Source organism: Mytilus californianus, unplaced genomic scaffold (genome assembly GCF_021869535.1).
Source record: "Mytilus californianus isolate M0D057914Y unplaced genomic scaffold, xbMytCali1.0.p SCAF_9, whole genome shotgun sequence".
NCBI classification, from domain to species: domain Eukaryota; kingdom Metazoa; phylum Mollusca; class Bivalvia; order Mytilida; family Mytilidae; genus Mytilus; species Mytilus californianus.
In genome coordinates this window covers 47235812-47263227 of record NW_026262745.1, presented here as the reverse complement: position 1 = coordinate 47263227, position 27416 = coordinate 47235812, and the positions used below count along the sequence as shown (strand labels likewise).

Sequence of the window (27416 nt, the reverse complement as noted above, 5' to 3'; positions counted from 1 at the left end):
TCAATGGAAATTGATCAATGTGCAATTAAGACTAAGCGTTGTCAACTGAATTCTTAAGATTTTTTGATATCGCTGTATATGTGAGGGTAAAGACATAGAAGATGGCATGGTATAATTCGTTGTTGATCTGCAACAGATTGACGTGTTTCGTGTTCCCTTTTTTTGATGATGCAAAATGCCAGCTACAGTTTGCTGTTGCATAGGCTCTATATTTTTAAAATGTCCGAAAACTATTTATAAATCGACCAACATTATTGATATTTCTATACCGTTATAAACACTATACATATAGCAATATTAAAATTATAATTGTGGCCAAGGTACAGTTAATGCTCTATGTCACAGAATTTGGTAAAATGTTTGGCTCGTTGAACTAGAAATGAAAATCGAAAGAAATAATGCATTTATTTCTTTTATTTTTCGAAATATTAGGTGAGAATGTTATCGTGCTTATTAATTTGTACATGTACATATATAAAAAAAAAACAAAGTCTGGTTTACTAATGATATAAGAAACTAAATACCGATAAAAGAATACGTGCAAATGTACCTCAAAGTAGGTCCTTATATATGGAAAGCCAACGGGGTCCCTTCAAATTGATATCCTTTACATTTAAACTGTACTTTGTTCAGGGTTATTTTCATGAAAAACCTGAAAAATCCGACGTCCCGAAAAAGGTCTTTCCGCCCGTCTTTACATTTTCTGAGCTTGTCTAGAAGAGGGTTTACATTTTCTGAGTGTGTGTAGAGGACAGGGTGTGTTTTTCCAATATTTTCTGTAAAGAACAGGGTATTATTTGACAAGTGCATTCGGCACAGTGTCCAAAAGGATGGCAAGTAACCCACCCCCCAAATTGAGCTGTTCCCCTTTCCCCCTTTTTCCTATCTGTCCACTATTTCCATTAATAAAGAACAGTGTTAGGGTTTTTCTTCGTTTTGGTCAGACATATCAATAATAAACGATTTGTATACTTCAATATTATTGGATACACTTGTAAAATAATTTACCTTTCTTCATCCACGTTATCTAAACTTCGAAAATGGTAACATTCCGAAAGATACCGAAAGTCCGACAGCGGCGCCATCTGTTATCATAATACGAAATGTAGCATAAAACGAATGTACAAATGTCGAATGAACAATCCACCCACTTTGCAATCATCGCGTTAGAAAAGTGTCGATTTACAAGTATGATACGCTTTTACAAATAACATAAAACCAAAGATGCTAATTAACATCTACAAATTTACAAAATACAAATATACAATTTAGCAATTTACAAATTACAAATAAACATATCACAAATGTAGCACCTAGTGATCAATATAGCACCTAATGATCAATATACAAATGTTGAAATAGTGAAAGTGAGGCCGAGAAGGACGCACTGTTTGAGCTCAACTGAAAATTTTCAACATTCCTGCATTATCACTTGTTTTTCAAACCCCTTGTATAGCACAATCATCCTTACACGTTCACATTTAATTTTCCCTTTGTATTATACACAAAAAATTCCCTGTTAATCTATAGAATTCTGACAAATCCAGATAGTTAGTTCATAATTTTCCCGGCAAACCGCCATCTTTGAATAAGAAGGGGAAGACATATTGTCTTTTTTTTCACATTCCCAAATCATTTCAAATTGTTTTAAACCGGATTTACATTGCTATTGATACATCTGATAAATTTATTGAGGGATGAAATAAAAATCCAGTGGTGGTGTCACTCCCGGATAAAACCGGCATTCTACATCAGACACTGGAAGGAAAAGAAATTGTTCATTTTTATTTTGTTCCTTCCGTCTGCTATTGTATTTATATTTTGCTTGGAAAGCAGAGGCGGATCCAGGATTTTGGAAAGGGGGGCGAATTATGTGAAGTTGGCCTGGCGAAGCGAGGCGAAAATTTTTTGGACCTTTTTTTGGGTAAAAAACATAAAATAAGTGTAAAATGCACTTTTTAAACGGTTCCTGACGTAGGGCATGTATATTTTATACTAGTAGTTAAAGGTTGGACATTTTTGATGCCGTATATTCCCCATTAATTGTCTACTATAAAAAGATTGGATCCAAACGGCTATGTACTAATATATTTGATGTGGGAATTGTCAGTAAAAAATGGACATGGAAAATACTCGTTTGTTGTATGTTTAGTTAGCATAACTTCACAGATTTCTTGTTGTAAACAAGATATACGCCGGGCTATTCAATGACATTTACAATACGACCGACACGAGTTAAGAAAGACAAACAAGCAATTTTTATCCAAATGTTTGATTGAAATGTTTCACCCAACAAGGGAAGTGAGGGGTTCCGATCAACTAAAGGCTACGAATGAGTCTGAAATGACAACGAATTTATGAATGACGGTCGGCAAGTGGCGACATAAAGGCCACACTCAGCAGGCAGGTTGCAGTCGGGCCTTGAAAAAAGTATTCAAAATATCAGTTCGGCGAAACAGACATTCCGGTCAGATATGGGATTTACATGCAAACCCCCGGCCCCAAAAAAATAACGCCCGTTTTTTATTCATCATGTTCATTTAATGCTAAATAATTCTGTTGGAAATTTTTGTTTCTAATAGCAAAAAAGTGGACAAGATTATTGTTTACAATCTTGATACGGCCAGAAGTTTTGTTTAAGGCAAAAATCAGGGTCAGAATTTTTTCTCTCAAATATCTCAGACTGTCCCCTCAAATCAAATGGTCCGTACCTTAGACTTTAAATCTATCTAGAGCTTACTGACTGAGGATCATTATTCAGCTATGTTATTAATAGACTGGGGCGTGTGGGTTTAAACATGTTTTCGAAGGTAAATAATACTGCTGTGGAATTTTTTTTCATGAGAGTGTAATAGAGTATTACTTTCTGTTTGGTGGAATTGTGAAATAGAAGTCAATACGTTCTTGCTCAATCTTTTGTCGCTTTGAAGGTGTCATGCTTATCATCCTCAGCCTAAGCAGTGTGTTACTGAAATTTGAATTTCAAAATGACTGAGTGACGTTTTTTTCGACGCACTGGTCAACTCCACCGTAGTGAATCACATGACTTTGACATAATCAGTAATATATTACAGTAAATACGAGCGAAAAATATCTTTATAAGTAAATATTTGTCGCATAAAAATGAAATACACGGGAAATGGCAAAGTTCACGAAGTCTAGTCTGATTAATCATTTTACAAAAAAAAAAAAAAAAATTGCAAGCAAAAGGGGGGGGCGTACGCCCTCTACGCCCCCCTCTGGATCCGCCACTGGAGAGAAACTGTGTTCTCTGCTTGAATAAGTTGTATTTGTATAATACAGATGTGTAGCCATTTATTTTTGACAATTTGAAAAAGATTTAATTTAAATACTATACTGTAAATTTTTCGCATTGGAGAATATCTCGGTTGGTCAGTGTGGTTTTTCCGCGCTATCCCGACAACAGGTATCTACTAATTCTTGCATATTCAGTGCGGTATTAGTATATATTTATATTTTATTTTAATTTCTCAATTGGCTCTGTTGCTCTGTTCCATTGTAATCAGACCAACCTTAATTGTGACTTTGGGTAGTTAAATTCTCTACATAAAAATCCTGTGATTTTCTGGGGGAAAAAAGTCATATCATAAACAAACTGTTTGTCTGGTTTTTCAATTTTTTTTCTGCTGTAGAATATATATATATTTAATTAATTAATTTTTTTGTGTATTATTTGTATCGGAGGGTTGATGTCGTTGATAAAATTAACCAAGTTTGGTAATAAACGTATTGAGGGACCAACAGGAAAAAGGACTCTTAGACCTGTTGTTCTAGCAAATAGTAAAGGCGTCAGACTGCAACAACAGTTCATTCACAAAGAGCAAAGTAACATCATATGGTGGTGTAAGAGAGGAAGGAAAATTCAAGAGGCTCTTGACTGGCTAAAAGCAAATTTGGAAACAGAAATACAACTCATTGGAGATATCTGGCTGTACATCTGGGTTGGCACGTGTAACCTAACTGCATTCAAACGTATTACAAGGTACATCTGCCTATCATCATCTAAATCTCAAGAAACGGTAGATCAAATTACAGCAACCTACAAAGACATAATACAATTATTCGCTAAATACCCAAACTGTAAGCTTACCTTTCTGGAAACGCCTTTCTACTCGATTGTCAATTGAAATACAAAACAAAAACACAAAGACCCATCAACCTTTCTGGAACAAGATCACCTACTGGAACAACAAGTTATATTATTAAACAAAGAAGTTAAATGCATCAATACCTCTCTTGGCACACACTCCCCAGATTTTTCCTACGACTTATATAGAACCTCCAACTGTAAAACATCAAAACACAAAGGAAAGAAACAACGGAAATACTTCAACGTCGCTCTTTATCCAGACGGAATACACCCTGACCCTGCTCTGGCCAAAGTCTGGTTAAAGAAGCTAGTAGTGCAAATCTTTCTTGATTGCTGGACTAACTAATAGATTATTCAATACTGTTTATATAAACATAAATTAAAACATATGCAGTATGTAGTAGACTTTCTCTCCTTTTTAGATTTTAACCAATTGGTTCTTATTGCAGAATATTACATATTATAGTCTGTCATATATTCTTCTTTTAGATTTTAATTAGAATATCTGGCTGTGTTACATTTGCTTTTACTGTGTTGAGATTTTCTCGTGAGGTTATTCCTATTTTATTTTTTACTATTATTTTTTTATTATCTGTCATTTAAATGTCATCTTGCCCGTCTTTTAATTTACTCTGTTGTCTTCTATTTTCATTAATATTTTAGGCATCCCCTAATTTTAGAACTAGTAACAGCTCTCATTTTACTTTAACTTTTTTTTTTCTTTTTTGTTTTTAGTAATTAGGCTATAAATATAAAAGTACATTCCGAGCTTTTTTACATAGTCATTTAATTTTAAATTCATAATCTGGTTTATATTTAACAATTGAAACCTAATTATCTGCAAGGAGAATTTATATAGAAAACTCTTTTGCATCTCTACATTTTTGTAATTTTCAACCTAGATTATCGCTTATTGGTTATGTAGTAGTTCATGCATTAATATCAAACCATCAGTTCTGGTCTCTTATCTGGCACAAACATAATTCACAAAGTTAGTACCAATTCCACCTCCACCCCTCTGATTGGTCAGTGTGGTTTTTCCGCGCTATACCTGATCAGTGGGGTTCCAGCCTACTCGAAGCCTTAGTCAGTGTGTTTTTTCCGCGCTACATTATACTGCCAGTTCTCAGCATTAGAGTATACCCCTATTGGTCAGTGTGGTTTTTCCGCGCTATACCAAACACTATATATATATACATATCGTTCAAAACTAGATGGGTGAACTACCGTGGTGTCAATTGAGAAACAAGTGACTTTTATTGTGGATCTTCTTTTAGTGCAGGCTTATTCTAACAATCGATAAATCTTTTGTGGCAACAGTTAAACAATATGGATAGATCAATGGAGACAAGAACATACAAAAGGGCTCTATCAACAAGCAATGTATTTTAGGTCAACCAGACAACTAAGAGTAATAGAAATTATGCTATCAACCGAGATAAGGCTCTGGATACAAAAACAGCGAAATGTAACTACCAACACTTAACATTTGAGATGAAAGCAGGTAAAAACTTTGTAGTAGAATTCAGTACAACAGCATATGAACTTGCAAAATCGAGAATCTTAACACTACTACAATCAACGGATATCTCTACTAACTACACTGTACTCGAGCAACATGGTGTGGAACTATCAAATCTGAAGATTGATTCCTGTTACAAAGTTTACAACAGAAAAAAACAATAATCAACCAGGAAACATGCTCAAATTTACTATCAATCTTTTCCACACAACAAACAAAACGACAGTTAATGGTAATAGAGTTGATATCTTCATCAATGAGATCTTTGATAGTCTTTGCTCAGAAATTAAGAGCAAATTTAAAGAACTTAACATTTGTAACAACACTATCCAGACCCAACTTACAAACCTAAAGGACTACTCTTCAACAGTTATACATCAGGATGGAAAGAACAATCCGCAAACATTGTCTTTGCAACCAACAAGAGTAAAGAGCAACATGGAGAGCAGAGGAAAAACCACCCCAATACCTACTATCATGGATATCTCAGACACATCTAATACCCAACATCAGAAAGAGGATAAAACAACCAAGTCATATGTCCTAAATGTGAGACACCAGTAGAAAACGAAGGTATAGCCTGTGATTCCTGTGACAATTGGTACCATTACATTTGCTCAAACATCAAAGAAAACGATCTTAAACTTTATGAGGGATCTGACTTTAACTGCCAGCAGTGCAATGACGACCTATAGTATACTGAACAAAGCAATATCCAAAGCGTAAGTAATGATAATCCTAATGAAGGAAAAACATCTGCTGACCTCTCCTGTACTAATACAGATCAACAAAATGAGGAGGAGAATGAAGATTATACTGTACCAAAGCAAGTTTTCTATGAATTAAAAAACCAAAATGCTCAAATTTGAACCCCCACCATAAACTCTTCACGTTTACCAAAAGTAATTGACCAACCAAAAAAAGTGCAGTCTACAGTTGTACCTGATACTACTCCTACGACAGGTACACTTAAACAAAGAACCCCTGAATCAACCAATCGAACGAAAGGGAAACAAGACCACAAGAGGCAATCAAAATCTAAAGCATATGACCCTGAGCAACATATCCATACAATTCAGAAAACAAGAATTCTTGATTTGGAAAATGAGGTTAAACAACTTCGGAACGTATTACAAACATTCAAGGACTATGGCAGATCAGAAGAAAATACACATAGTAGAGACATTGACTTTAATTCACCACCTAGACCCCAACCTATAGAACAACTACCTCAACAAGAAACCTGCTTTCAGAAAAGAACTGTCCATTGTAATCACAGGGAAGACCTATTAGAAACAAGACTTAAGCTTATGGAAAGTCAAATGGTACAGAACATGATTATCAACTCTTCACTTATCAATCAGCTTTCTTTACAGATGAGACCTCCGTACCAGAATCCATCTTCATATCCATCTCCACCATACTATGCTCAAAATCCATATTCACCATATCATGGACATAATCAAGTGCACCAACATTTTGTACCTCATCCTGTCCATATTCAGCCGCATCAACCTTATGCATCATATCCTTTTCAAAACCAACATCACCGTACTTTTGTACCATATCCTTCTTACAATCACCTGAATCTTATATACCTCGTCATGGACAGCCTCCTCAAATGTTTACAGGTATACATACTCAGGCTCAGACCTTTCCAGATATTCCTCAAGGATATAGAACTCATCCTATCTCCTCTAATCATCCAATGCAAGCCTTTTAGAACAGGACGACCAATACAGGCAACTCGTCATGACAGAGCAATCATCTTCCTCAAACATACCAGCAGCAGCAGCAAACTCTTCATCCTAACATCATGACTCGGGCTACTGCATCTGTTCAACAACCTTCAGAAGCAGTTCCAATCAGGAATCATACTGCATACAAATATGACCCATTGTACCAACAACCAGTAGGACGACACACCCAACAACCTGGAGACATATCGTCAAACCCAAATAGAGTTGCACCACAGATTATACAATCCAATATATCTGCATCTACCACAGAGAAGCTAGTTCATCACACAACATGTGCAACTCTTCTGAACAAAAAATGGCCTTATCAACAAACGATTATCCCGAGGACAGAGATATCTGACCAACGTCAACAACTGGGACACTTCTCAGTACCGCCAAAAGATGGTAACACAACAGTAGAGGAAAAGAACCACCTTTTTCAGGAGATGAGCCTCACAAAACAACCACCAGATCAGTTACTTCAGGAGGAAACACTCCTAATAGGGAGAACGTCAGAATAACAACCTGTAATAGAGGGAGTGAGATCAAATACATCTTTCCTCCAGCTCCTAGCTCAAGATTCACATATTGTATGCCTGCAAGAACATTTTCTCTGGGAATGCCAATCAAACATACTACATTCAATACTGCCTGACCACGATAACTATACTAGATGTCATGACTCAAGCGAACCGTTGTCAGGTTTTAAACTTCCCAGAGGTCGTGCAGGAGTGTCTATCCTATGGGCAAAACACTGGAACAGCCAAATTCAAAAATTTCCTGACGTAAATGAGAGGGTGATAGCTATTCTGATTTCATCAGACGTGGACGTATGTCTAATAAACGTCTATATGCCAACTATGGACAAAGATTCATCTCACGAATATGGAGAATGTCTGGACCTCATTCATAACATAGCAACAACATACATGAATACCCATGCTATTATACTATGTGGAGATCTGAATGGGACAATTCTACAAACAAGAAATAATAAGCATGATCAATTACTAAAGGAATTCATTCAAGAACTTAACTTTACTGCTGATAATGATAAATCTGACAGAAAAACCTTTTTCCATCATTCAGGACAATTAAGGTCCCAAATAGATTACATTTTCTCCTCTAAAGAAAATCTGATTAAAAAGTATACAATTTGGAATAATTCATCTACAAATGTCTCAGCACATGTGCCAGTATCAGTGACTACTAACATTGTCATCCCAACTTGTGTAAACAAAACCAATGAAGAAATTCAAACAGTTTATAAGCTTCAATGGGACCAGACTGATCTCCCTCTGGAAGGCATCACCTAGAGTTAAAAAACATCTTAAAAATTGCAAACAGTTATACTCAAAAAGGAAATTTGAAGGCAAACAATCGGATCACCCTTTCAGGAAAAAACTAAAAGCAGAAAAGAAAAATCTCCGAAGTCAGCTAAGAAAGGAACATGCTGAAGATAGATTAAATATATACCAGCAAATTATGGATAATCCATCCACAGAATTATTCTACAAATTAATCAATAGGAATAGATCCAAACCTAGAGCAAATACAACAGGTATAGATATAAAGGGTGAATTAGAATTCAATCCTACTTTACAGAGAAAGGCATTCGCAAATTACTACGAAGACCTCAGTATCCCAAAAGAATCAAAATTTGACAACTCATATTTGGAACTATGCCAAACAAGGCAGCGACTCGTGGAAGAAGTTCTACATAACCAACAAACAAATATAGAACCATACAAAGAAGATGACATCTCCAAAGCTATAGACAACCTAAACACTGGCAAATCCCCTGGTGAGTACGGCTTATGTGCAGAACACATAAAACTTGCCAAAGAAATAGTCACACCGACGCTCACAAATGTATTTGATAATATCCTCATTAATAGAGCAGTCCCAATTAAATTCAAGTCTGGAGTTCTAACTCCTGTACTTAAAAAGGAAAAAAACCAATGTCTAGTATCCAGCTATAGAGGAATCACCGTAACCCCTGTAATCTCTTGAACTTTGTATTCTTGGCAAACTCAGTATTACTCCTAACACTGATCTACAATTTGGATTTACAGAAGGGCTATGCCCACTAATTGCTAGTCCCATTATACCAGAATGCAAATGTGAACGGAAAAACAACTCTCTTTATCTGGCTACTGTAGATGTCCAATCTGCCTTTGATGTAGTCCAGCATCTGATATTCCACGATAAAATGCTAGACAGGAACATACATCCAGATCTGTGGCTTGTCATCAAAGATCTATACTCTGGTCTTACATCTAAAGTCAAATGGCAAGGAGAACTTAGCGACAGCTTCAATATTCTCCAAGGAGTCAGGCAGGGTGAAATACTGTCAACCCATCTTTATAAGATATTTGTAGAGGATCTCCTAGTAGAATTAGAGAAAAAATTAATAGGATTTAGTCTTGGAAACATATACTGTGGGACGCCTACCTGCGCTGATGACATTACCCTGATAAGCTCCAACCCAGCAGAAATACAAATAATGCTAAATATCATTGGAAGATATGCAAACCAACATCATTACAATATCTATCCAACAAAAACGAAAGTCATCTGTTACGGATCTGCAAAGTATCACAGCACTAATACCTGGAATTTATCAGATAATATAATTCAACTCTAAAATGAAACTACTCATTTAGGCCTAAAAAGATCAAGCAAAAAAGAAAATGAAGTACATGTAAATATAGAAGACCGTGTAAAATCTGCTTGAAGAACAAAATATGCCCTTAAAAATTCAGGACTTCATGGTACAAATGGACTAAGCCCTAAAGTCTCCTACACAGTATATAGAACATATGTGCTACCACGACTACTATATGGTCTTGAAATCCTTTCCCTAACTAAAACTCAGATTCAGATTCTGGAGAGGTTCCGATCCATATTGGTACACTGCGTGCAATACAAGCTCTTGCCACGAGGACAGCGAAACCTGCGGTATACTTACTTCTTGGAGTTCTCCCTGTAGAAGCAGAAATTCACAAGAGAAAATTAACATTTCAACACTCCCTTACAACCTGTTCCAACAAGAAAATTCAAGAAATCATTAACAGACAAATCGCAGTGAACTATGACAACAACAATAGCTTCTTCTTTCAAACTGCATTATTACTATCAAAATACAATCTACCAGACATCTTAGACAAAAACACTGCCATTCCATCAAAACTATCATGGAAGAAATTAGTAAAAACAGAAATCTCTACCTTCTGGACTCTTAAACTTAAAGAGGAAGCTCATCAAATGTCATCTTTAAAATTTCTGAACCTCAACTTTGGCATTGCAGAAACAACACATCCCGTGTGGGACTCAGTAGGGCAAAACATGATAGAAATACGAAAAGCCACAACTAAAGTAAGGATGCTTACTGGGACATACATGGTGCAAGCCGACAAACACAAGTTCAGTCAAAATACAATTGACCCCACATGCTTGCTATGCCACAGGGAAATAGAGGATATCTTACATGTCCTAACAACATGCCCAGTTCTAGGCAATGAGAGAAAAAAATACTTCACTCCTATTAAACAATTTGTGACAGAAAACTCTCCTCCCGGAACTTGGAAACTGCTGTTTAACAACAAGCTAGCAGTTACGCAACTTGTACTGGACTGTACAAAATATACTAAACAACTAGGATTTAAAGAAGAGTCAATTCTTAAACTGGAAACCCTTACAAGACACTTCTGCTTCAAGTTACATTACCATAGATTATCTCTTTTAAAAAAGCTAGACGGCTGACAAGTGTCATTAAGAATCTGATGGTGAAACATAGACAATGGAAAAGTGAAATATCAGATAATTTTTGAAATCTAATTATTGTTACTATATATATCGTTCCAACTATTCTGTAACAAGTACTTTATTTGTATATAATTTTAAGAATGCTATTTACTGGTAAAATGAATGACTACATTTTTTAGGTTATAGGACCTTTTTATGATTGGTGTTATTCTTTTTATGTATATCATCGTATATTTTATCTGTTATGATTTTTACTTTTACATTTCACTGTCAATGTATAGCGCACCACCATTGGATTTTACCTTGATGTAATATATTTTACCCTTGTTTTGTTTTTTTTTGTCCACCCCTATTGAACTTTTTAAGAGTACCCGTTAAGGGGTGTTCCTTATAATAGGAAGCTGATACGAAGAAAAGAAAAGAAGAAAGAAGATTGACAAATCACGAATTGAAGAATTACAAATATACATATCACAAATTACTTAATTACAAGTTACAAACTGACAGTTTACGAATTCAGCATTTTGAAATTACACAGTTACAAGGAACAAATCGACAATTTACGAATTAAGCATTTTGAAATTACACAGTTACAAGTTACAAATTGACAATTTACGAATTTAGAATTTTGACCACGCTGGCTTTCCATACTTGTAGCACTGCTTTTTCCAAATATATCGAAAACAAAGACATAATCCCTTGCAATGCTTCTACGACTAGAACTCCAACTGAGAATGCTCACTAATCCTTTGTCAATTATAAAAAATAAGGTATAAAAGTAATGAATGTTATGTTTTTATACATTAGTGTTGTATTGAGTCGAATAGGTTATGTTCCTTCGATAGGTTAAATTTTTCTTATTCGTATACGAGATTTACCGCAAACTTTTGTCAAACAGAAACAGTTACTGTCAAATTTAAAACGATAATTCTTTTTTAAAGACATTAATCGCACAATAAATGTTAACCTTTTTATTTACACTTTATGATATTCAATTTTGTTACAAAGTATGTAACCAGATAAGAAATCAAACTTTTTTTTACCAGACTTAAGCTAGCGACCAATTCTAGCGACCACTAAAGAACACAATGAGAATCAACTTGTCAAAGAATCATAATGTGGTATATGTGAAAACCACAAAACCACATTATTAAACAGCGTTCTGTTAAAAAGAAAATCTAGCTACCAGTACGGTATATATTGTTTTTGAACGTTTAAATGACCAGAGATGTCAAGCATTTGAAGTGAAAGGGGAAACTACAACACCAATGACGTCTGTAGTTGAATGCAGTGACTAGCTTGCTTGCTAAATGTCTGCATCAATATCAATCAGAAAAGAAATGTAGTTTCTTTAAAAAAATAACGTGCCAGCAATTCGAAAAAAGTCAAAACATCCTAATAAATAGAAAAACAAAAGATATGGGGTATCCATCCATGACACACAATCAGTACATGCACAGCGAAAAACACACAAAAAGCAAAAAATCAGCGCTTTTATTGCTGTTCTTCATCTCAGAGTCACAAACCTGTGTCAGACGTTTGATGTTTGATAAAATTCTGTATGTGTCTATTATCAGGACAGTCTTTGATAACGCATATGTATTTATATAAATGAAAGTGCCCGGATTTTACACCATTGGGAAAGGGACTAGTTGGGAAATTAAAAGTAACCATATTTTGACGTCTTCTTAAGTTTTCTGTGTTTTCCAAACTCTAAACCGAGATTGTTAACAGATATCAATTATTGCAAACAAAATATTAAAAACGGAGTGTCTATCCCCCAAACACATAATGGCTATATAATAGTACATTGCAGATTAGAAATGAGAATAAAATGTAAACGAATTGAATTTGAAAAAAAACAAGAATATTTGTCTATGATGAATTGCTTGCACAATCATTTTCCATATTCAGTGAACCGTGAAATTTGTGTCAAATGCTTTTGGCATTCAATTTAGAAAGAATATATTTTGATAACATGTGTACTTAGTTTCAAGTTGAACTGACTACAACTTCATCTAAGACTAGATTCAACAATAACGTCGATCTAATGTTGTAGTGTCACAATATCCAACGTTTTCACGGAATCATCAATGGTTTGCATGCATGCCGAAACACTTTACTCAAAAGGTTAGAAAATTTGCTATATACATTATTTTAGTGTAAATGATATTCTTTATAGCTTCACCAAAGACGTTTACTACAAACCAACAGACACTTATCTAATGCCAACATTTTTGGACATGACTGGGTTTGAGGACGAAGACTCTGCAAACACTTTGGCGCTTCTCGAGTTGGTATTTGCTGGTAGAATAAGGGAAGAGGAAGAATTGACAAGGGCAAAAAGCTCCGGATTTAATTATTTCATTCGAAAAGGAGTGTGCCATCGTCCAGTTGATCGGATAATTGTAGTCTGTACGTCAAATCCTAATGTCAATTTACCAACGAACTTCTTCAATGCTGTATGGAAAGCGAAGACAAAACACAGGGGTAACTATGAAATGCTAGTATTACATACATAAGCAAAACAACATCCTTTGTTTTAAAAGTTTTTTTTTCATGTATTCATTTATTTACTGATATGTAGTGTGCATGTGGTGTAAATCCAGAAATAAGCAAAGGTTAATATATAAATCATCAGTGTGGTTTAAATGCTTGTGAATAATTGTTTTATGGTAATACTGCAGGCCATACATGCTGAAAGTTTCAGTTGATAGTTCTAATATTTTCTTTTTTTTTTCTTTTTTCACTTTAAGTATTTATTTTACCATACTTAGGTCTTTCCACTTTTCCGTGGAAATACCTATTGATTTTGTTCTGATTATTATTTTTTTTTTCCGCCTAATTTTTTTCTTGTGCTGTATTGTTGTTTCAAAAGATGTTGCTAAGATTATTTGTATATGATATCGTACAGTTTATACGCTTTTGAAACTGACCATGTTTAACCAAACACTTTTATTTGTAAGAGTTATCTCCCCGCACATTGTTTTTCTTGTTATGAATACTTCTTTCCAACCGTACAAGATAGCGACAAATTTATTTTTCCAAATTGCTCGCTATATCCTAAGAATGTTACGTTTAATTTTGACCGAAGCGTTACGAGACTCCATATGAGAGTTATTTCCCCTTATGTATTTGAAATAAGTGTTATGTATTTGTTGTTGGTAAACCATAAGTGATAGAGACCCGGGGTGTTTTTGATTTGAGGTCCTTTGTCCACTAAAAGAAAAATGAGGTCAAGGTCAAAGATCAAGGTCATGTTCTAAATTTAGATTTTTTTCTTGTTATTACTTATTATCAGAAGCCATATAAGATTTAACAAAATATTTTTACTAAATTGTTATATGCGACTTGTCAAAACACATAATTTTTTGTTGAACGGGAACGAGTTTTCTCCCCTCTCATATTTAAAACTAGCTGTATGGTGTAATAATTCATTAACCATATATATAGTAGGGACCTAGGGTCTTTTGATTTGAGGTCCTTACTTTATGACCTTGAAATGTAGGTCAAGGTCATAGGTAAATTTGACGTTCTAGATTTTGACCTTTGCTTAAACTTCATATTTATACATGATAGAGTCATTAGACTTCTTGCTTAGGATGCAAACCATATGACCTTGAAAAAGCCAACCAGAAGTGACCTTGTATGAACCGGAAGTAGCTATTTTTGCATTTATTCAATATAAAAGTATATAGAACCATATATTTTTGGAATCAGTGTCAAGTTAACTATCATATTTTACCGGAAGTGACATTTTTCAAACCGGAAGTAACACATTATCTCCCTTATTTCAAACAAAAGTGTATAGAAACCATATATTTTTGGAATCAGCGTACGGTTAGCTACTTCAGTCTGACACTGGAAATAACATTTTAAACTCGATTTTTATATTTTCATATTAAAACACATGATTTTTTGGTGAAAAGACCTTCAATTGTTCTGTGAACAATTGTTTTTTAATAATGAATCGGTTATGTTCCGTGACATGTTGATCAAGTATCATAAGCTAATTAATTGACAAATTAGTTTATCTCAAAACAGGTTATTGTCAATTATAATGGCAATAGCCTCTACAAAGAAGAGATACAGATAGGGGATTACAAATATTTTTTTTAAAAAGTTAAGTGAACAGTAATGGAAGCAAATAACGGCAATAACAAACAATATAAATAATCCTTCCAGTCAAGGAAAGTATAAATCCTCCATCTGCATGTACTTGACATTTTTGTCTTTGGCGGAACGGTTATTGCCTAATACGACAACAAAGTAACTAAAAGCAACGTAAAATTAAAATCAAATTAACATAATAATGTGGTCAAAACAGTCGGAAAGCTGACCCCGGTTTGACCCCATTTCTTAAGACAACAATGGGAGTCATGTGACTACCATATTTGGGCATTTTTTTTTGTCATTTTTTCTTCAACTGAAACGAGTCTTTTTCCTCCAAAAAGTCATATCAAATGAAATCAAAGCATGCTGTACGTTATACATGCAAACTGCGTATACTTTCTGGAAGTTCTAACATACAAATTGTTTTGATTAAATGTACTGAATTAGAATACGAAGCCTTCAAACCCCAGGTTATCACCCGTCGCGTCAATTTTTTTCAACACATAAGTATAAATTTCCTTCTTAACTTCTGGGGAACCTATGCTGAATTTAAAATATGTGATGAGGCTTTTTATGAACTGGCCTGTGTCAAATTTGTGCCACTTAATACGCTGTAATACGCAAATGTGCCACTTCGATGTGTCGAAATTTCTGACGAAGCGGTTCCACTAGTAATTTACGAGTTACGTCCCTTTGTTGACACTTTTCATGAACAAGCTTATTTGTACTATTATATATATTTAGCACCATATGCTGTTATTTACAAGTGAAAATAATTAAAATGATTAATTATCTTTTTACTAAATATATTTTACACTACAGACATATGTAAAACAATTAGGTAAACATATTTAATCATTATTTTAGAGTTCCAGTTACTCTGGGCCATATTATATTATTCCACGAGATACTTTAATATTTTTGTATATATTTTTACTGCTGCAACCAAATAATTCCAACACAGAAATAAATTTCTACTTCATAAAGTCCAGGGCTATCCAAAATATGCATACATACTCGATCTAGACAGGGTATAATGTTGAATTCCTTTGCAATACGTTTATATTTATATATTTTGACTCTTTCAAAATTCAAGAGTCTATCCTAAATTGAGGTTAATTTATATGGCCTTCCAAATACCGTTTCGATTCCTAACATCACTGAAGAGACATTAATTGTCAAAATCCGGATATGGTGTTCAAATTTTTGCACCTCATGTTTGCGGTATACCATCTTTTCCGCAAGTTTATGGTTTTCTGTTTGGTAACAATTTAATAATAAGATCTATTTTGTTACATCTTGTGATCCGTTTATTTGGCAATCGCCAATGGCAGTCAGCAAGGTTTAAGAACATCAGTTGTTCGACCTGCTAGTCAAATGCGTTTTGTTAAAATATACTTTTTCACTCATTTGGTCTTTTGGAAAATGTTGTTTGTGCTGTATTTAGACCCCTCTACCAAGACACTTGTTTTGCATGCACACGTATGAAAATTGCGGTTTTTATCCAACGCAATCATAGGTTTGAACGTTGTTTTCAATTTAGACTTGTTTATATTTTTTCGTTTGGGCTTGTATTATATTTGCCTTCGGGTTTATATGATCCGTTCATCCTATTTTGACTCTTTCAAAATTCAAGAGTCTATCCTAAATTGAGGTTAATTTATATGGCCTTCCAAATGCCGTTTCGATTCCTAACATCACTGAAGAGACATTAATTGTCGAAATGCGGATAATGTACAAATTTTTGCACCTCATGTTTGCAGTATACCATCTTTTCCGCAAGTTTATTGTTTTCTGTTTGGTAATAATTTAATAATAAGATCTATTTTGTTACATCTTGTGATCCGTTTATTTGGCAATCGCCAATGGCAGACAGCAGGGTTTAAGAACATTAGTTGTTCGACCTGCTAGTCAAATGCGTTTTGATAAAATATACTTATTCACTCATTTGGTCTTTTGGATAATGTTGTTTGTGCTGTATTTAGACCCCTCTACCAAGAAATTTGTTTTGCATGCACACGTATAAAAATTGCGGTTTTTATCCAACGCATCATAGGTTTGAACGTTGTTTTCAATTTAGACTTCTAAAACAACGATCAAACCTATGATTTGTTTTGCATGCACACGTATAAAAATTGCGGTTTTTATCCAACGCAATCATAGGTTTTAACGTTGTTTTCAATTTAGACTTTTATTTCAAATTTATCGATGAAATGCGGGATCCACATACGATCGGTAGATTTGCCAGTTTAACTAAATTCTAAGTTACCGTGTTACAATTCCCTTTTTTGGAATGCTACTGCTGAAGCTATCGACGATTTGTGTATACAAGTCTAAATTGAAAACAACGTTCAAACCTATGATTGCGTTGGATAAAAACCGCCATTTTTATACGTGTGCATGCAAAACAAATTTCTTGTTAGAGGGTCTAAATACAGCACAAACAACATTTTCCAAAAGACCAAAAAAGTGAAAAAGTATATATTTTAACATAACACATTTGACTAACAGATCCAACAACAAATGTTCTTAAACCCTGCTGACTGCCATTGGCGATTGCCAAATAAACGGATCACCGATGTAATAAATGGATCTTAGGTATAAGTTTAATACTAAACAGAAAACAATAAACTTGCGGAAAAGATGGTATACCGCAAACAAAAGGTGCAACGGTTTTTGTACACCATATCCGGGTTTCGACAATTAATGTCTCTTCAGTGATGTTAGGAATCAAAATGGTATTGAGAAAGCCATACAATTTACCTCAATTTAGGATAGACTCTTGAATTTGGAAAGAGTCAAAATAGGATGAACGGATCATATAAACCCGAAGGCAAATATAATACAAGCCCAAACGAAAAAATATAAACAAGTCTAAATTGAAAACAACGTTCAAACCTATGATTGCGTTGGATAAAAACCGCAATTTTTATACGTGTGCATGCAAAACAAATTTCTTGTTCGAGGGGTCTAAATACACCACAAACAACATTTTCCAAAAGACCAAAAAAGTGAAAAAGTATATTTTAACAAAACGCATTTGACTAGCAGGTCGAACAACTGATGTTCTTAAACCCTGCTGACTGCCATTGGCGATTGCCACATAAACGGATCACCGATGTAATAAATGGATCTTAATTATAAGTTTAATACTAAACAGAAAACAATAAACTTGCGGAAAAGATGGTATACTGCAAACAAAAGGTGCAACGGTTTTTGTACACCATATCCGGGTTTCGACAATTAATGTCTCTTCAGTGATGTTAGGAATCGAAACGGTATTTGGAAAGCCATACAATTTACCTCAATTTAGGATAGACTCTTGAATTTGGAAAGAGTCAAAATAGGATGAACGGATCATATAAACCCGAAGGCAAATATAATACAAGCCCAAACGAAAAAATATAAACAAGTCTAAATTGAAAACAACGTTCAAACCTATGATTGCGTTGGATAAAAACCGCAATTTTTATACGTGTGCATGCAAAACAAATTTCTTGTTAGAGGGGTCTAAATACACCACAAACAACATTTTCCAAAAGACCAAAAAAGTGAAAAGTATATTTTAACATAACGCATTTGACTAACAGGTCGAACAACAAATGTTCCCAAACCCTGCTGACTGCCATTGGCGATTGCCAAATAAACGGATCACCGATGTAATAAATGGATCTTAATTATAAATTTAATACTGAACAGAAAACAATATATATTTAAAAAAAATAATAATCAAATTATTGCCAATGTAAATTCTTTATAATTTGAAATAAAAGGAAATTGGTTTGCAATCTGTGTATGTTAAAATAATTAAACTAAATATAACAATAAATTTTGTCTCATTCCATCTGGGACTATTATACTCACTATTAGTACAGGTTCTAAATGGACTCAAATTGTTAAAAAAAAGAAGCCTTAACTAATGGATGATAATTTAAATGTTTAAACGTGAACTTGCGAATAAATTATAACCAATTTGATGAAAAAAAATATTGTGGTCAAGCTGATGAGCTTTTCGCGAAAAAAAATTTGCTGACTCAGCCAAAAAACCATAACCCCCCTTGAAGTTAAATGGTTGCTCCCTAAGTCAATAAATTTTTTTTGGAACACAAATAAGTCCCAGTTCATGTAACGTTAATTATGAAAATACTTTGAATAAGAGTGATTAAAATGCAAGTCTGATAGAGATTGCTTTAAGTTCAAAGGACAAGACTTTTATGTTTCCTTTGTACATGTTATATTTGCATTTAAGCGTTGCCAGGTAAACTAAATTTGCGACAGTAAAACTACCGATGGACGTCCGCAAAGCTTCAAATACAATACAGTTATCTCTAAATTGGTAATGTTCATAAATACATTGGAATTAAATGAGCGAAAAACAAACAAAACATATTTCAGTTTTATGCGTCCGAAGCGCTTTTCTGGATTTACCTTCATCAGTATTGCTAAAAGCCAAATATTTAAAAGCCAAGTACCGAAACAAAGGCAGAGCTGTATGACCAAAATGGAACCTAAACATAATAGCCAAAATCCATCTAACTTAAAGGTCATATTTGCCTGGGGAGTTGGAACTTAATAAACTTATAAACGGACAATTGAAGAAATGTTTGTTGTTAATTTGTGAGCTGATGATACCTTCGGGGACTGATAGTCCACTAGCATAGGTGTCGATCCAGTGCTGTAAAAATTGAAAAATAACTTTGAAAATTGTATTAGTGCGAAGCGCTTTTCTGGATATACCTTCACTAGGAACGCTCAAGCTAAATATTTGAATACCGACAAATCGAAGAGATTCATGACCAAACGAGCCATAAAGATAATAGCCAAATCCATCTAAGGCCAATTTCTCCTGAGGGAGTTGGAACCTTAATTTCTTGATAATTCATTAACTTATAAACTGACATTTTAGGAAATACGACGATAAAAAAAAAATATTTTCAAGTCTTTTTTTTAGATTAGATTATTCATTTCTTGCACGAAGCGATATTTCTCGTATCACACTGTACGGAGTGTGATACGAAAAAGTGATACGAAAATCTGCGTTTATTGTTTATTTATGGCTTATCCAGCATCATGAGACAATATTACGACATTTCCAATGGCTATTCGTTAGGAACATATGGCAACGGACATATTCGATTTCTTCAATAATATACAAAACACTCATACTTTTCACCTGAACATTTTCTTTTTGTCAAATTTTATCATATTCTGAAGCGTACGAAAAGTTTAAAATGTCCGATATTATAAAGTTTGACACCGGAACAGGACATATGGCGTCATACTTATCTGTGCAAAAGACGAGATCAACTATTTGCGGAATTTTTAATTTAACAAAACGAAAGTGTTGACCTTAAGAGAAATAGGTTTATCAACTTGTGAGAATTTGATATCGCTTAATATCGACTCTCTTTATTTGATTTAAATAGTAATAATAAACTTGCCGAAGGCTCGTTTATTATTATATTGAAATTAAATAACAATATCAATCCGCATTTCTGAACAGATCTTTTAATTAAAAACGCAATAAGATAGCACAAAACCACAATATATACAAATGATCTAAGGTAGTTGATATAGACCCTCTAATATTATTTTCTCATTCGGAATAGAAAATCTTTAGATTTTGACCCTTTGAGTAAAACAAGTATATGTGAAATCGGCCGCTTAAAAAAAGACAACTAAAGGAAAATTACAGTTTGGTGGTCCCTGTTATATCACATTCGCGGATATGGCCAATATAAAGTAAAACACTATCCAATGTAGAAACATGACAAAGGTAACTCAAGTGCCTTTGAACTAATCTTCTTTTTATTTTCTTCTTTTTAAATAGAAATACCTGTGTATGGAGTTATGACATTTAGGGACAAATACCCACCAGACAACGAACGGGTTAAAGTAAAAATTGAAGAATTTCGAAAACACCTGGCATTACCGCAGTATCGGTTTGCTCATATCATAAATTACTGCGATGACATCGATAGCAAAGGGGTACATATAAACACAACTATTCCATCGCTTGATGTACCAGTATTACATTTCATAAAACAGGTAAAATCATGTTAATATGTTTTCTGCTTAATTAAGACTGCTTGACACAAGCAGGCTTCTCCGGTGGTGGCGTAAATTATTTTCATTTTATATTATTGATGGTTTAAAATCAAGATGGTTAGAATTTTCCAGCTGACATATGGACCATTGTCATATATGTATTTTGTTTAATTATAAAGATTCTTAGCTCAAACTCACGCCAAGTTAACCTTATATGGGTTTGGCTATAATTCATTAAAATTTCCCTTGTGGACATACATTTATAGTTCCAATAGTATTTATACATGCTTGACTTTCAAATCAAAGACCGTTTTTTATGTTGAAGTTAATTCCACAAATTTACGTAGTGTTTAAAAAAAACTACACCAAGAAGGTGGCAAAACTTTTAGGACTCATATCTTTGTAAAAAATGCTTAAAATTATTTGAAATAGACAGCATTCCTGTTTTAAACGATTTTTAAGTGATTAAGGAGGAAACTAATAAAAAATATGAGAACAATTTCGGAGGTAAAAAAAGTGTCCCTCCCAATTCTTTTTTTTCAATTGTTTTTGCGAGGTAAATTTTAGTTTCTGTTTATATATAATAAATTATGCCATCAGGTTCACTATTTCGTCAATGTTGTGCGTTGTAAGAACTTTTTTATCTAGGCCATGTGCAAACAATTGTGGCTTTCACTTATGACCCCTTCCCTCGAAGTGTAGCTGTCTGAAATGTGACCAACTTAACTGTAGTACCTTTAAATACACAAACGATTGGAAATTACGAAAACACAAACTTTAAACATGTTAAAGACAATTTCTAAAATCGAAATTTTGTATTGATTTATTTTCAGTCAGAAGTGATGTTGCTATACTTTTTTTGAGTAGTATATATATGATATCTTGAAAAAACATATAATTAAATTTTAAATTATACTATTTGATTATCATATGATATAAACTAGGTAAAGACAACTTTTCTACAATTCATCATGATATAAAAAAATCACCTGAAAATCCTATGGTGATAACATGTTAGTAATCTTTTTTGACATTTATGCGTAAAATGTATGTATAGTACCTGTCGTGCGAATCGCCCCTTTCATATTGTTATACTTAAAGGCTAATTAGCCCAAATGAATTGCGAATTTTATGATGAATCAGTTTTTCAGTGAGGGTTTATTATTAAAATTTTCCTAAATGCATATGCAAAAAAAAAAAGGATTATGTATCCTCGTTTAATTTTTATTGCAAGTCTTTTTAATGTTTTGAACAATAGTCATATGCATTCTCTGATATTCGCACAATTCTGCAGACAAATTTTCACTTTTGGTTAGGTTTATCTATTTATCTTATTACTGTTGTTGTTGATAATGTGCTATTTTAATTATTCTCGATTAAGAACTGTTTTGTGCAGTAATCGAAGCATTGTAAGAGGATTAATTGGGCTCAGTAATTTCAAATTAAGAGACTTTTATATATCTAGTGAAAATTATTATCATCATTAACTCATTATTATTATTATTATCATTATAATACTATAATTATTATTGGTATTAATCTAGGAAAGATAAATTATATAGTTTACATTTCGAACTTACATTTATTTATTCTTGGGATGTTTAAACTCGACTTCAGGTATAAAAATAAGATGTGGTATGATTGCCAATTTAGACAAATCTCCATCAAAGACCAAATGACGTAATAGTTTACCAACTATACTAGATCACTGTACGGCCTTAAACAGTGAGCAAAAACGCATAGCAAACTATGAAAGACCCCGAAATGACAACTGTAAAACAATTCAAATGAGAAAACTCACGACCTGATTTTTGTAAGAAACAATAAACGAAAAAAAAAATGTGCTTGTCATGGCTTATCTAAACTAAATATAGTTTTAAAACTGTTTACGTAAATGATATTCAATTTAAAAAAAAGTGTAAATGCCATTTTATTTTATTTAAGGTCTTGAACCCACGTCAAGATGATCCAACTAGGAAAATTGTCAGTACATGTAAGATGGACATATTGTCAATGTTTGCATTCATATTTGCTGTGCTGGCATTTATCTATGTGCTTTTACTTTCGAATAGTTAACTATGATCATTGTGTATACTACTCATTTTATATTTGCATTTGAAATTTAAAACGATGTAAACCTTTTATCTCATTTTAATGGGAATTTCGTAATGTGATATAGAAGAAGAAGAAGAAGCTTTATTTCCATCAAATGGGCTCACAAGGAGCATAATATAATATTATTATAATATTATTTTTACAAATATAATAAACAATACAGTATACATAGTTACAAACACAAATAAGAAACAACAGTTTTCACATATCAATATATATAATAAATAAATAAATAATTATTTTATTATAGTGTCACATATTTGATCAGACTATATATTACAACAACTCATAATAAAAACAGAGATCACATATCCAGCCTTAGAATAGACTTATGAGACACTTTAAAACATATCAGACAACTGTACATTTATATAAAAAAAAAAAGATTGAGGATTTATTTATATATATCCTTATAAAATTCCAAAATATTTACTGGTTTATCACATTATGTAAACTGCTTTTTAAAACATGTTACTAGTAAAAATTTCAATTAATATTAGATAGACGATATTGATAAAAGGATTACAGTTTAAAAACATTAGCAATGATTAAAAGAAAAGTGTTTTGCCAAAAACCGGATAAACTACTTAAAAAAAAACAAACAAAAAACAACATATTTCTAGGGGAAAAAAATCAAATAATTTAAATGTGATTAATATTAAATAAATGGATCTAGATAAAATATCTGTGCTAAAAAAGTAACAATAGTAACAATAATAAAAAGACTTTACAAATATAACTTTGAAAATATATGTTAATCTTCAAATAAATTTCTTTCTTCTCTGATAAAAATTGAAAAGTGCTTGTGATAATGAGGATTGCATTTCTTTACATTTCATAAGACTGATAAGCTGACTGTCAATATCACGAGTATCAAAGTTTTCTATAAAGTTTTTGGCTCGAGAAAATAAATTATATCTTAAGTCATCATACATAGTGCAGTTCATCAGAAAATGTTTTTCGTTTTCTATGACGTCATTTGGACAAAATTTACAACTCCTTTCATTAACTGGTATTTGCGGTCGTACGTATCGGCCTGTCTCGATGGCCAACGGGAGCGATCCACTTCGGAACAGGGCAACAACTCATCGGACCGATCTCGGCAACTGAAGTTTCAAATATTTTTCTGTTTCTACTTTTTCTTTGTATAGTCTATATGTACGTAGTTTATTGCCGTTTGGATTATTTTTGTCATTAAAAAGTTCGCTAACAAATTTGTCATTGTCTACAATATCTAGACGCTCATAAATTGTTTTCATCGCAGTTTTTGTCGTAATGTTATTATCGTTGACTATGTCCGTAGCATTAATCTTGTGTATCATTTTGCTAACTTGGTAGTACCATCCCTTACGCCTATTTGCAATCCATGCTGATATCTTACGGGTAATACGGACATCATCGGATCTAGTAATTCGACACATCAGACGAATACAAGCAATACGTTGTTTGGTAAAACACGAGGACCATCCAATGTCACCTCTGACGGCGGTATTTGATGTATATTTACCGGCTGACAGGAATAACTTAGATGCTTTATTCTGAATCGAATTAATCATTGAAAATGTTTTAGTTCCCCAAATTCCTGCTCCGTAGAATAAAACGGGTTCTAACATAGTGGAATATAATTTTGTGTACACACTGTGTGACATTCCACCAGCACTAATAAACTTTCCGTATAGCGCGCCTAGTGCCCTGCTAGCTGACTTCAAAAGTTCCTTAACTGCTTTGTCCATAGTCAAATGCTCGTCGAGCCATAAACCCAAGTATTTGTATGAAGGAGTGTACTCAATATCTAAGTCGGAACATTTAAATGGGAAGTCCGATCGACTGATAGGTTTATTCCTGAAATGCATAACGTTACTTTTGGTTGGATCTATATCAATTTTCCATTCACGGCACCACTCCGAAACTGTATCTAACATCTTCTGGAGACTTTCAACGTCCGGAGCAATCAGTGCAATGACATCTGCATATAAAAGTATACTCAGAATAGTATCATCGATGCGAACACCACAATGTTAGATTATTAATACGTTCAGCAAGGTCGTTGATGTAGGCGGCAAATAATGTGGGAGACAATAAACAGACTTGCTTAACTCCGCAGTCCACATTAAACCATGGTGTATGTCTGTCATTGACACGAACTGTAGATCTAACATTTTCATATAAGGACTGTAGAGCAGACAGAAATTTACCACTTATTCCAACTTTTTGAAGTTTATACCACAATAAATGTCTTGGTACAGAGTCAAAAGCTTTCCGTATATCAATAAAACTAACAAAAGTTGAATGTTTTGAAATTTTCCTGTTTGAAATAACGCTAAATAAACTCCAAATATGAACTACGTTTGCTGCGGAATCCATTCTTCTCCTCACAAAGGATATTGTTTTCTTCAAAAAAAGCTTTCAGGCGATTATTTAGTACACTACAATATATCTTACTGGGTAAGGACACAAGCGTAATTCCCCGGATATTTGATGGTAGTCGGTTGTCTTGTGTTCCTGGTTTGAGAATTGGATTAACTATCCCTTGAGTCCATTGCTCGGTTACTTTACCCAGTTCAAAGCAGTCGTTACAGATAACATATAACAGTTCAATTGCGATTTCATTTTTGGGCACTTCCGTCGGTATTTCATCGTATCTAGCCGCTTTCCAAAGTTTAGCTTGCTCTACAGCAATAACGGATTCTTCCCGTGTAAAAGCACAGTTTTAATTTGATAGGTCCATTTGGTCATTTTCCGCAGAATACTCAGGTGTAGTCACGTTTAAATTATTAGAAAATAATATCTCAAAATCTGACTTCCATTTATTCAGCACAATTTTTTCACCAGTGTTAATGTTTCCATCCGAGTCAACTACTTCCCACGGGATTTGATTTTTCCTTTCATTTGCAATGCCAAGTTTTCCAATTCTTTTCCAGAATTCACGTTTGTTTGTCGATTTAAGCTTTTCGTGTAGTTCATTTTCCTTTTGAATTTACGGTTAAGTTTATCAAATATCTTTCTTTCAGTACAATAATTTTCTTTTAAAAGTTTCTTTTTGTGCGGTGGGCCTTTAAATTTCAACCATTTCTTTTCGCACTCGCACGATAAATGCCATTGCGTTTGTAATGTTTGGTTCATGTACGGCTTGTAAAAGGACTTCGAACATTTGTTTATATTTTTCTGTTGAAGGAGCGGTAGTTTTGTCTCCATTTCGTTCATTATCAATTTATGAAATTCGTCATATGCGTTTTGTACATTTTGATCTAAATAAACGGAGTGTTCAATTTTCTCAATAGCATCCAGAACTTTATGTCGCACTTCATCACTAATTAAGAAATCATCTGGAATCTTGCGCGCATTACGTTTAATCTTTACTTCGTTTGCGTAATGATTTGAAATTTCATCAACATTCACTGGATATTTAATTTCACAAGATAAAAGCGAGTGTTCGGGTATGCTTTCTGGGTTATAATTCAAAGTATTTATTACATCTGACATTCTCATTATTTTTAAATCTAAAACGGATTCTAACTGCTCATATGGCACACAAATGTAATCAACCACCGATTTCCCCTGAGGGGAAATATATGTAAAATCGTTAATTCCTATTCGACCGTTTATCATGGCAAAATTTGTGTCTGATAAAAATTCACAAAATAGATCACCGTTGTAATTTTCTGTAGTGTCAATAGTTGTACGTGGCTTTATATCATCAACACCTTCAATGTAGTCTGTATTTGATCCACACCGGGCATTAAAATCACCACATATGATCGTATATCCTTTCGTCTGATTACTATGCACTTGTTGCAATAAGTCATTTAAAAACCTTTCTTGATCACTGGGTCTACTTGAATCGGTCGGTGGTAAATAGCATACGGCAACGGAAAAGCTAAAATCAGAATGTTTCCCTTTAAAATAAATCCATAGAATACCTTCTACACTCCGATCTTGAATTTCAACATAAAAAGAATCATATAGGTTTAAACGAATGAAGGCACCAACCCCGCCAGAT

General features: G+C 33.6%; 1 protein-coding gene across 3 annotated transcripts in view; it reads left to right on the top strand.

Annotated features, from left to right (window-relative positions):
• LOC127714104 (uncharacterized) overlaps positions 1-23660 on the top strand; it is a 31950-nt gene extending 8290 nt beyond the window's left edge. For all 3 annotated transcript variants that reach the window (XM_052220066.1, XM_052220065.1, XM_052220067.1), the window contains exons 3-5: positions 13323-13630; positions 21084-21301; positions 23246-23660. In XM_052220066.1, coding sequence (XP_052076026.1) covers positions 13323-13630; positions 21084-21301; positions 23246-23377 — 658 coding nt within the window. In that variant the 3' untranslated portion in view covers positions 23378-23660. The remainder of the gene's footprint in view (positions 1-13322; positions 13631-21083; positions 21302-23245) is intronic.
• The last annotated feature ends 3756 nt before the right edge of the window (positions 23661-27416 follow it).